At 46.0% G+C, this 12528-nt stretch overlaps 1 protein-coding gene across 2 annotated transcripts in view; it reads left to right on the top strand.

Moving 5' to 3' along the window:
* Positions 1-626: 626 nt before the first annotated feature.
* ACOXL (acyl-CoA oxidase like) overlaps positions 627-12528 on the top strand; it is a 319722-nt gene continuing 307820 nt past the window's right edge. For both annotated transcript variants that reach the window (XM_070474015.1, XM_070474021.1), the window contains exon 1: positions 627-733. In XM_070474015.1, the coding sequence (XP_070330116.1) occupies positions 659-733 (75 nt within the window). In that variant the 5' untranslated portion in view covers positions 627-658. The remainder of the gene's footprint in view (positions 734-12528) is intronic.

The raw sequence follows: 12528 nt of genomic DNA, 5'->3' as shown, positions 1-12528 counted from the left end.
CATATGAACTTTCAGATGTAAAAGCTGGGTTTAGAAAAGGCAGAGAAACCAGAGATCAAATTGCCAACGTTCATTGGATCATGGAGAAAACAAGGGAGTTCCAGGAAAGCATCTTGCTCACTGGAGGGTAATCGCTTTACAGTGTTGTGTTAATTTCAGCTTGCAGCAGTGTGGCTCAGCTGTACGTGCAGACACATCCCCTCTCTTCTGAGACTCCCTCCCCTCCCCCCGCCCACCCCTCTCAGAGCCCTGGACCAGCTCCCTGTGCTGTTGAGGAGGTGCCCGCTGGTCCTTTGTTTTATGCGTGGAGTGTGCATACGTCCATCCCAACCTCCCAGCTCTTGCCGCCCTCCCCTCTCCGCGCACCGGCCCCCGCCCCTCCACAGGTCCATTCTCTAAGTCTGCATTTCTATTCCTACTGTGCAACTACGAAACATTTCTTTCTTTCCCTTTTGACCCCCTGTATTGACCACACAGCTTGTGTCACACACACTGGCCTCCTTTGACCCACAGTATCAAACAAGAGCTTCAGAGAGGCCCAGGAAAGACGTCTGTCCTGCCAGATCCCTGGGTCCAAAGGCTCCATTCACGGCCAGTTCAAGGTCTTAACACCTGTTTTGTATCCATTTGTCACAGGTATGATTTGAATCTGGATGAAATGAGAACTTTGACATTTCAGAGAGTGACTTTTACCATGGGCCTCCCTCTGTTAAAACGTGCAATTCAGGATCAGGTAAGTCTCACTGTTACTATGGTGTAAAGTGTGTGAGTGAATGAGAGAGAGAGACAGAGAGGGAAAAAGATTTTGTTTTGCTTTGTTTGCTTTTTTGACTTGTGGAAGGAAGCACACTAATTTTGTCCTGGGGGAAGCAGACAAGATGGTCAGTATGGGAATGGCTCCCTCACCCTCCTGTTCTGCCCCCTTCCTGTTAATCTAATTGACATTCACTTCTCTCAAGCCAGCAGGCCAGGACATAGGAGAATCAGCAAAGGTAGTAAAATATTTGTTCACAAAACAAATATGATTTGGGTTTTCAAGTTCAAATATCTGAGAAATGTAATAATAAAATAATAAAAATAATTCATTTTACAGGCTTTTCAAGCATTTTAGTCTTGTCAAAAATGGATGAGTCTTGTTTGTCTAAAAGTTGCCATTCTCAACGCAGTGAAATTTTTTTAGTGAATTTAGCCTTGCTAAAAAGAGAGAAGGAAAGAAGCAAAGAAAATGTGATGAAAGGATTCCTTTGTGAGGCTAGCATTAGGAGCTCTATATTTAGCCAAGTTTAAGTCCATTCCATATAGTCCATTAAGTTCATTCATATAGTTAAAGCTGTGGTTTTTCCAGTAGTCCTGTATGGATGTCAGAGTTGGACTGTAAAGAAGGCCGAGTGCCACAGAACTGGTGCTTTTGAAGTGTGGTTCTGGAGAGGACTCTTGAGAGCCCCTTGGACTGCAAGGAGATCAACCCAGTCAATCTTAAAAGAAATCAACCCTGAATATTTATTGGAGGGACTGATGCTGAAGCTGAAGCTCCAAAACTTTGGCTACTTAATGCGAAGAACTGACTCATTGGAAAAGACCCTGATGCTGGGAAATATTGAGAGCAGGAGATGAAGGGGGCAACAGAGGATGATATGGTTGGATGGCGTCATTGACTCAATGGCCATGAGTTTGAGCAAATTCTGGGAGATAGTGAAGGACAGGAAAGCCTGGCGTGCTGCAGTCCATGGGGTCACAAGGAGTCAGACACAACTGAGTCCAACACCAACAACAAAGTCCATTCATACAGCTTCGTAGCTTCCTTAATCCTAACATTTTATACAGGAACAATATACCTCTTGGTGAGACCCCTGGTGGAAGGGCCTGAACTGGGGATGAGCTTCCTTAGATGCTGAGAAGCTGAATGTATTCTGCCCTGAGCCTGGCCCCCTTTCTGCCCCCTTGGTTTGTAGAGAGAGAGGCTGAGGACCGAACTGGTGGGAGTCTTGCCCATGCGGGAGACCACGGGGCTTTGTTTCTCTGTGGAGTGTGACTCAGAGCCAGTGGGGGCCTGAGGTCCATGGCTGAGACCACATCCCACCCCCTCACCCACCTTGTTGGCGGTCTGTCCTGGGGAGGCAGGGACAGAAGTCAGCATCTTCTCATCAGGAGGGAGTTAGAGGCAAAGCTTTGGTATCTCCTGGCGAGGTCCCGCAGTCCCTCGGAGGTGACAGGGCACAGCATTGCCACCCTTAGATGGAGAGCGTGTGCAAGGAGACACCCACAGAACAGGGTACGCGTGTTGGGTGAGGCCTCGAGGGTAGTTCTGCACTGGTCACAGCACACTGGCAAAGTAGATGTCCAGACTGGCGAGTTGCCTCTAAGTGGAACACACATTTAGAGGCGAATACAACCAGACAACCTACCAGCCAAACAGCCTACCAACCTGCCAACTAATGACCAACCAAGAAAACAACCAACCAACCAACCAGTCAACCTACCAACCAACCTACCAACCAAACAGCCTACCAACCTGCCAACTAATAACCAACCAAGAAAACAACCAACCAACCAACCAACCAGTCAACCTACCAACCAATCTGCCAACCAAACAACCTACCAACCTGCCAACTAATAACCAACCAAGAAAACAACCAACTAACCGACCAACCAGCCAGTCAACCTACCAACCAACCTACCAGCCAAACAGCCTACCAACCTACCAACTAATGACCAACCAAGAAAACAACCAACTAACTGACCAACCAACCAGTCAACCTACCAACAAACCTACCACCAAACAACCTAGCTACCAACCTGCCAACCAACCAACCAACCAACCAACCAACCTACCTACCAACTGCCAACTAACCAACCTACCAACCAAACAACCTACCAAACAACCTACCAACCAAACAACCTACCAACCAACCTACCAACCAACCAACCTACCAACGAACCTACCAACCAGTCAACCTACCAACCAACCTACCAACCAAACAACCTAGCTACCAATCTGCCAACCAACCAACCAACCAACTAACCAACTTACCAACCAAACAACCCACCTACCAACCTGCCAACCAATGAACCAACTAATCAACCTACCAACCAAACAACCTACCTACCAACTGCCAACCAATCTACCTACCAATCTGCCAACTAACCAACCAACCAACTAACCAACCTACCAACCAAACAACCTACCTACCAACTGCCAACCAATCTACCTACCAACCAACTAACCAACCTACCAACCAAACAACCTACTTATCAACTGCCAACTAACCAACCTACTGACCAAACAACCTACCAAACAACCTACCAACCAAACAACCTACCAACCAACCTACCAACCAAACAACCTACCTACCAACTGCCAGCTAACCAACCTACCAACCAGACAACCTACCAACCAACCTACCAACCTGCCAACCAACCAACCAACTAACCAACCTACCAACCAAACAACCTACCTACCAACTGCCAACTAACCAACCTACTGACCAAACAACCTAGCAAACAACCTACCAACCAAACAACCTACCAACAAACCTACCAAGCAAACAACCTACCTACCAACTGCCAGCTAACCAACCGACCAACCAGACAACCTACCAACCAACCTACCAACCTGCCAACCAACCAACCAACTAATCAACCTACCAACCAAACAACCTACCAAGCAAACAACCTACCTACCAACTGCCAACTAACCAACCTACCAACCAGACAACCTACCAACCAACCTACCAACCTGCCAACCAACCAACCAACTAACCAACCTACCAACCAAACAACCTACCTACCAACTGCCAGCTAACCAACCTACCAACCAACCAACCTACCAAGCAAACAACCTACCTACCAACTGCCAACTAACCAACCTACCAACCAAACAACCTACCAACCAACCTACCAAGCAAACAACCTACCTACCAACTGCCAGCTAACCAACCTACCAAGCAAACAACCTACCAAGCAAACAACCTACCAAGCAAACAACCTACCTACCAACTGCCAACTAACCAACCTACCAACCAAACAACCTACCTACCAACCTGCCAACCAAACAACCTACCCACCAACTGCCAACTAACCAACCTACCAACCAAACAACCTACCTACCAACCTGCCAACCAACCAACCAACTAACCAACCTACCAACCAAACAACCTACCTACCAACTGCCAACTAACCAACCTACCAACCAAACAACCTACCTACCAACCTGCCAACCAAACAACCTACCCACCAACTGCCAACTAACCAACCTACCAACCAAACAACCTACCTACCAACCTGCCAACCAACCAACCAACTAACCAACCTACCAACCAAACAACCTACCTACCAACTGCCAACTAACCAACCTACCAACCAAACAACCTACCTACCAACTGCCAACTAACCAACCTACCAACCAAACAACAAAATAAACAACCAGCCTACCAACCAACTAACCAAGAAAACAAACAAACAACTAAATTAGCCACCAAACAGCCCACCAACCAACCAACCAAACATAAACAAACCCCAATCCCTCTTTGCTTTCAGCTGCTCTCTCCATCACAGCCTGGCCTCCAAAGGCATCCAGCCTGGGGCTGGGGGGAAGGTAAGAACTTGACATGGGGGCCAGTCTCCTGCCCCTTTAATCAGCCCATTATGTCTAAGGCTTAACTTAGTGTCAAAATTCAAGACCCGGACGTGAGAGTTGATGCTTTAATGAGGTTTACAGTCTCAGCCCGACCCCCATGTCTGAAGGAATAGCCTGCGTACCCTTGCTCCCCGTGAAGCATGTGAAGCCCTGCATCCAATTACCTTCCTGTTTCCTTGGCTCCCTCTGGGTCGTCAGCAGCCAGACAGCCCTGCCCTGGATGTTTAGGTATGATTCTCCTGGGAGGCACAGGATTGGCCTTGGACGATCCCTCCAGTTCATTTCTGTTACTTATTTCAGGCTGCTTGGCGCTTCTCTCTGTGTGAATTAGCAAAAGTAAAAAAACCTGAAGGAAATTAAACCAGTTGGTCATTGGTCACCAGGGCATAGGCTCCTCTTGGGGGATGGGTGTCCTAAGATTCATCTGTGTGTAAAGACTCTCAAATTCCACCCAGTGAACAGCTGGAGGAGCTGTCCACAGCCAGTAATTCTAGAAGAAGTGTTGTATGATTCATCCATGACTTATCTGCTTCTTCCTGAAATTATTGAGTCACGGCTGCACTGCCCATTCAGAAATCGGTCCAAGTCCTTCCATCTTTCCCTGGCCCTCCTGTTGCTCTTAACTTTTGGGGACGATCTGACGAGCACCCAGGCAGAGGGCGGCGTGTAACGTGTGATGATGATGTTCTTGAAGACGAACGAGGAGCGAGCCTCATTTGTCTCAAGTCTCGGCAGACAGCCCACAGGCTGAGAAGAAGCCATTAAAATGTTTCCACTCTGTGTTCTCCCCTCTGTCATCTGCAATAGATTAAAGATGTTTCCATAATGTAAAAAGGAAAACAGTATCTGACCGTGACTAGAGAGCATATATACTTGCACATGTGTGCACGCACACACACACAAACACACAGACAGTGTGAATCATCGCATTGCACCCTTTGACTCTTCCTGCACCTATTTCCAGCGTCATCATCTTTGTGCCCTTCTGTCAACTCTCTCGTCTCTCCCGGAGAATTCAGGACCAGGTCCTGGGGGGTGGAAGTCCTGGCTCCCAAAATTTCCAGATGAAGACACAGAGGACTCAGTTGGGACATCTATTTTGTGGAAGCACTCAGACTGGACCCCATCCCCTTCCTTGGGTGCCTGGTCCCGTCTCCTCAAACATTGTCCATGGAGGCTGATGGTCTGCACCCAAAACACCATAACTAGTAACAACAGCTCACATTTACTAAATTCATATTTTGTGCCAGATACAGCTCTAAGAACTTTGAATGAATGATCTCATTTAGTATTCCAAACATCCTTAAAGGTATTCCCATTTTACAGATGAGTAAACTGAGGCTGAGGAATTGACCAGAGGTCATAGGGAATGGAAACCCACTCCAGTATTCTTGTCTGGAAAATCCCATGGACAGAGAAGACTGGCAGGCTACAGTCCAGGGGGTCACAAAGAGTTGGACACAGCTGAGTGGCCGAGCTTACGTGCACATGCATGCAAGTAGTAAGCTGTATGTGTAACTAGTGGAGCACAGATTCAAAGCCAGGGCGGTTGCTTCCTGAGCCCACTCAAATCGGATGATTTCACCCCAGGGTGCACTTAGAGTCCCCTAAAGGAGCTTTCCAAATCCTTGCCACCCAGGATTTCGGTCAGGCCAATCGAATTGGCATTTACGTCTCTCAGGTGGTGCAGTGTTCGTCCTGGCTTGAGTGCTGAAGCACTGACCGTCTTTCTCGGTACCCTGTACCGTCTCTCTAGATTCTTCCCATTCAGCATTTGGTCCCTGCCAATCATGGTTCGTATCAATAACCTCAGATATGCAGATGATACCACCCTTATGGCAGAAAGCGAAGAGGAACTGACGAGCCTGTTGATGAAAGTGAAAGAGGAGAGTGAAAAAGGTGGCTTAAAGCTCAACATTAAAAAAACTAGGATCATGGCATCCGGTCCCATCACTTCATGGCAAATAGATGGGGAAACAATGGAAATAGTGACAGGCTTTATTTTCTTGGGCCCCACAATCACTGCAGATGGTGACTACAATGAAATGAAAAGATACTTGCTCCTTGGAAGAAAAGCTAGGACCAACCTAGACAGCTTATTAAAAAGCAAAGACATTACTTTGCCAACAAAGGTCCTTCTAATCAAAGCTGTGGTTTTTCCAGTAGTCATGTATGGATGTGATATAAAGAAAACCGACTGCCAAAGAATTGATACTTTTGAAGTTTGGTGTTGGAGAAGACTCTTGAGAGTCCCTTGGATGCAAGGAGATACAACCAGTCAATCCTAAAGGAAATCAGTCCTGAATATTCATTGAAAGGACCGATGCTGAAGCTGAAGCTCCAATACGTTGGCCACCTGATACGAAGAACTGATTCACTGGAAAAGACCCTGATGCTGGGAAAGACTGAAAGCGGGAGGAGAAGGGGATGAGAGAGGATGAGATGGTTGGATGGCCTCACCAACACAATGGACATGAGTTTGAGAAAACTCTGGGAGTTGGTGGTGGGCAGGGAGGCCTGGCGTGCTGCAGTCCATGGGGTCACAAAGAGTCGGACATGGCTGAGCGACTGAACTGAATCATGGTTCGGGGCTGACTCAGGGATACTTCATCTTAATATTTCCTTTTCCCAGGAGGGAGCCAGTGGGACTCAGGCTCCTCCTGGCTGGGTGTAGGCGGAATGGGGATGGGTACCCGGATGATGAAGCCCCACTGCACCCGTGACGGCTTCCTCTATCCCTGCCTCAGCTGCCCGCCCTGAGCTCTTCTCATCCTCACTAACATGAGCCGTGTGGGCTGTGGATGTGGTAGCATCGTTATTATCTAAGCCAGAGGTTCTCAAACCATGATCTGAGGACCCCTCGGGGCTACTCAACACCCTTTCACATACTGATTCTACCTGAAAAGTATACATCAGCTACCTGCATGCATGACAGCAGATTTTCATCATCAACTTCAACCAAAACAGCATAGGGCAGAGCATAGTGCAGAAGCAGGCGTGAGAGGCCAGCTGTCTTTTATTAAGCCAGATGCTAAAACAATTTGTAAAAATGCAAAACAATACCATTTTTCTCGTTGATTTTTTTGGCTTGAAATGGTGGTTGTTTTTCATAAGAATTATGTCATTTTCATTAACATGTAATAGGTTCATTATTGTTTTTAAATGGGTAAATATTTTAGAAATTCTCAGCTTTAATTGTATAGCAACTTGATAGATACAACCTGTGTAAACAAAAGCTCTTTGGACTCTGAGATAAGTTTTAAAAGTTTAAGAGTTGTTCAGTTGCCAAGACTCTTTGAGATCCCATTGACTGCAGCACACCAGGCTTCCCAGTCCTTCACTATCTCCCAGAGTTTGCTCAAATTCATGTCCATTGAGTCAGTGATGCCATCCAACCACCTCATCCTCTGTCATCCTCTTCTCCTCTCGCCCCCAGTATTTCCCAGCATCAGGGTCTTTTCCAGTGAATTGGCTCTTTGCATCAGGTGTCCAAAGTATTGGAGCTTCAGCTTCAGCATCCGTCCTTCCAATGAATATTCAGGGTTGATTTCCTTTAGGATTGACTGGTTTGATCTCTTTGTAGTCCAAGGGGCTCTCAAGAGTTTTCTCCAGCACCACGGTTCAAAAGCATGAATTCTTTAGCACTCAGCCTTCTTTATGGTCCAACTCTCACATCCATATGTAGCTAATGAAATTATTCTTTATTATACTGTAATTATTATTTCCATCAGAATTTTAGAGACTTCCCTCATAGCTCAGTTGGTGAAGAATCTGCCTGCAGTGTAGGAGACCTGGGTTTGGAAATGGCAAACCCTGGAGAAGGACCCTGGAGACCCTGGAGAAGGAAATGGCAACCCACTCCAGAATTCTTGCCTATTCTTGCCTGGGAAATCCCTTGGACAGAGGAGCCTGGTGGGCTACAGTCCATGGGGTCACAAAAGTCAGACACAAATTAGTAACTAAACCACCACCATACTGTAATTATTATTTCAATCAGAGTCTTAGATAGTGTCTGTTTGGTATGGTTTGGGTTTTTATATTTAGAGAGATATCTGAGGTGAGGGGGTGGTCAGATCTGGAATGGAATAAGCTTCAAAAGTCAGCTCCCCTTAGAAGGCATCAGAGAGTGGGGATCTCTATTGCTTTCTTCATGAACCCTGAGAAAAGGAGCAGTCTTTTCCAGGAAGCCGTTACGCTGACACTGTCAGCGTGTTGCAGGAAAGGACCTGAGCAGGGCATGTGCCAGGAGGCCGAGGCCGTCCGCCCCTCTGGTCCACCCAGGCCCACTCAGTTGACCCCCACTGCCAGCGCCACGAGCAGACACACCTGCTCCACCCACCCTGGGACTGGTTCCTGACCTCCTTTGGGCTCTTGGCTCCCACGCCCTGGCCTTGGCTCTGCCCTTGGCTCCCCGGCTTCTGTTTGTTCCGGTACCTGGGGGCCTGACAGCTTCGGCACGCTGGGCCTTGTGTGCTGTCTCTGGCAGGAGGCCCTGTCCCAGCTCCAGCTCCACGACTTGGACCCTGGTGGCCTGGCCAGCACTTTGGTTGGGTCAGCCCTGGCCCCGTGGGAAGCCCTGGAGGCTTTGAGCAGAGGTGACAGGACACAGTGAGGGCCTGTTTACAGAAGTTCCTCTGTGTAGATTGGCATCTGAACAGAGTTGTCATCTGTGACGGCTACAGGGATTATTTGAAAGGGTGGGCCAGGGAGTGAGCTAGGACCCACCCAGGGACTCCACTGCAGCTAGGGGCTTGGTGCTATTTATTTATTGCACTGGAAACCATCCTGCATAATGGAAATTTCTCATTTTAAGGCACGATGATTCTTCTTGCATTGAACTATTATGTTAGACATAACAGTAGTGATTACCTGTTGTCGTTTGCTGAGTCCCTGCTATGTGCCAAGAGGGGTGAGTCATTCATCCTACAATCATTTATTGAACACTGACTACAAAGTAGTGCGAGAGGCAGTGAACAAGACAGGCAGAAATATACCCGCATCACGGACTTTACATTTTAGGCAGCAAACTAATAAAAAAGTAAATTTATGTCGGATGGTTGTCGACGCTAGAGATAAAAATCATCAAGCATGGTAAACTGGAAAAGAAGTAACCCTATCTCTGTCCACAGATGATATGATATTTTATGTAGAAAACCCTGAAGATTCCACTAACAAACTGTTAGAGCTGATAAACAAATTTGGTAAAGTTGCAGGGTACACAATCCATCTTCTTTTCTATTAAAATTCATATCAAATAGTGCACTTCTCATTAAGAGCAAAGTAAGCTCATGAATCAGGCTGGTGATGTCAATATGGTACATTCTTCATTGGGTGCTGTCAGTATTGGTAAATTATATGATTACACTAATCATCATAAAAATTTCCAAGGCAGCTAGGAATTTGGTAGGAAGCAGATGCTGCCAAGAGAAGAGGCATTAAATTTAAGGCAAGAATTTGGAAAATCTGAAACCGTCAAAATGCTGCAGTAACGTTGTGACAGGTGAAAAATGTCTTTGGACAGAGCCATGGGAATGTCATTTTCCATCGTTCCTCTTCTGGGCTTTCCTGGAGCGGTCAAGGTGTTTGTGGAGGACAGAAGGACAGTGGCGACAGGCAGCCTTTGTACAAATTCTCCCAGCGCTGTGCTCAGGGGCCCCGCTCTGTGCCTCAGGGGAGAAGCAGCCAAGAATAAGGAACGGCTGGGAGCAAGAGGGGTCAGGTGTGGGAGCCACAGTGAGAACCCTGGACTTGTCTTGCAAAGGTAACTGCAGTCATAAGAGGGTTTTCTCAAGGGTGGATAGGGAAGAGGAAGTAGGCAAGCACAGTGTAAGGCTTATTTTATTTTTCTAGCTTTTGGCCACACAGCACAGCATGGAATCTTAGTTCTCTGACCAGGGATTGAACCTATGCCCCTGCAGTGGAAGTATAGTATCTTAACTGCTGGACTGCCAGGGAAGTCCCGTAATGCTTATTTTGAAAGTTTTATGGTATCTTGATCAAAATTGACAAGTTGATTCAAAAAATGTATATGGAAATAAAAAAGACCTGAAATCATTAAAGCAGTTCTAAAAAAGGACACATTTGGAGAACTCTCGCTATTTGATTTCAAGACTTGTTCAAAAGTGCCTCAAGATTATGTGGTGTTGGCATAAGGATAGACACATAGATTAATGGGACAGAATAGAGAGTCCTAAAATAAATCCACACGTGTGATCAATAGATTTTTGGACAGTGTTGCCAAGGCAATTCAATGGGAAAATAAAAGTCTTCTCAATAAATGATGTTGGAATGACTTATAAACTTATAGAAAAAGTGTTAGCTTTGATCCCTACCTCACGCTACACACAAAAATAATTTGAGATGTATTATACACCTCAACACAAATTCCACAATTACAGAGTTTGTGGAAGAACAAAGGAGAAGGCAGAGGTTTCTTAGGACATCAAATGCTAGATACATAAAAGAAAAAGAACTGATAAATTGATCTTTATCAAAATTAAAAGCTGTTGTTCATCAAAAGACATCATGAAGAGAAGAAAAAGACAATCTACAAACCAGGAAAGAATGCCTACAATGCATATATCTGAAAAAAATTATGTCCAGATACAAAAGACTTATACCCAGGACATATAAAGAGTTCTTAGGGCTAAATACTAAAAAGATAAACTATTCAATTTAAAAAATGGGCCAAAGACTTGGATAGACCCTTTATAAAAGGGTCCAAATGGCCAATAAGCATAGAAAAATGTGCTCAGCATCTTTAGACATCTGAGAAATGCACATTTAAATCATAATGAGGGGCTTTCCTAGTGGCTGGGTGGCTCAGACTCCGAGCTCGCTGTGTAGGGGGCCCAGGTTTGATCCCTGGTCAGGCAGCTAGATCCCACATGCCGCAACTAAGAGTTCTCACGTGGGTGTGAAGAACTGGTGCAGCCAAACAAACCCAGCCAGCCAACCAAGAAACCAAAGAGCCCACAGTGAGATGACATCACAACCCCCTGAGAACTGCTGAGGGTGGGAAAGACAATACTGATGAGGATTTGGAGAAACTTGAATTCTCACACACTGTTGGTCAGAGTGGAAAATGGAATAGGCTTTTTGCACAAGTGTTCAGCACTTCCTTACAACCCTTTAACCAGCAGTTGCATCCCTGGGGATTTACAACAGAGAAATGGAAACACATATCCCCAAAAGGACTTGTTCATGAATGCTTACATCAACTTTACTTGAAACAACCCCATGCTGAAAACAACTCAAATGTCCATCAGTAAGGGACTGGGCAAATTATGGAACATTCGAAGATGGAAAACTACTCAGCCATAAAAAAGAATGAATGACAGATACACAAAACAACATGGATGCCTTATTTGCCCAGAAGAAGACAGATATGAAAGTATATACTATACAGTTCCATTTCTGTAAGTTCAAGAGCAGGGACAGCTAGTGAATGCTGATAAAAGAGAACAGTGGTTGCCCATGGGGGTGGTGACCCTGTAAAGGAGAATGAGGGTACTTTCTGGGTGGCACAGGGATGTTCCATGATCTAAATTGGTGTGATGGTTACACAGGTAGGTAATGGACCAGAACTCGTGCACTTATGCTCTATGCATTTCGCTGTATGTAAATTTTGCCTTAATTATAGGATTATCCTGGCTGATATTTGGGGCAGAGTGCAACAGGAGGCCAGCTGAAAGGCTGTTAGAGTAGTCCAGGTTCAAGATGGTGATGGGAGATGTAAGAAGTGAATAGACTTGGGACCCCTTTTGGAGGGAGGGTCAGGACTAGGTAGCTCAGTAGGCAAGAGCGTTTTTAAAGCAGGCTCCAGAGGACTGAATCCTTGAAGCCCATTTACTTATTCTATTTGTATGTTTTACTCTGGTTCATTTTCTTTC

The sequence above is a fragment of the Odocoileus virginianus genome, chromosome 2 (assembly GCF_023699985.2).
Source record: "Odocoileus virginianus isolate 20LAN1187 ecotype Illinois chromosome 2, Ovbor_1.2, whole genome shotgun sequence".
Classification (NCBI taxonomy): Eukaryota; Metazoa; Chordata; class Mammalia; order Artiodactyla; family Cervidae; genus Odocoileus; species Odocoileus virginianus.
This window is presented reverse-complemented; position numbering and strand designations above follow the sequence as displayed.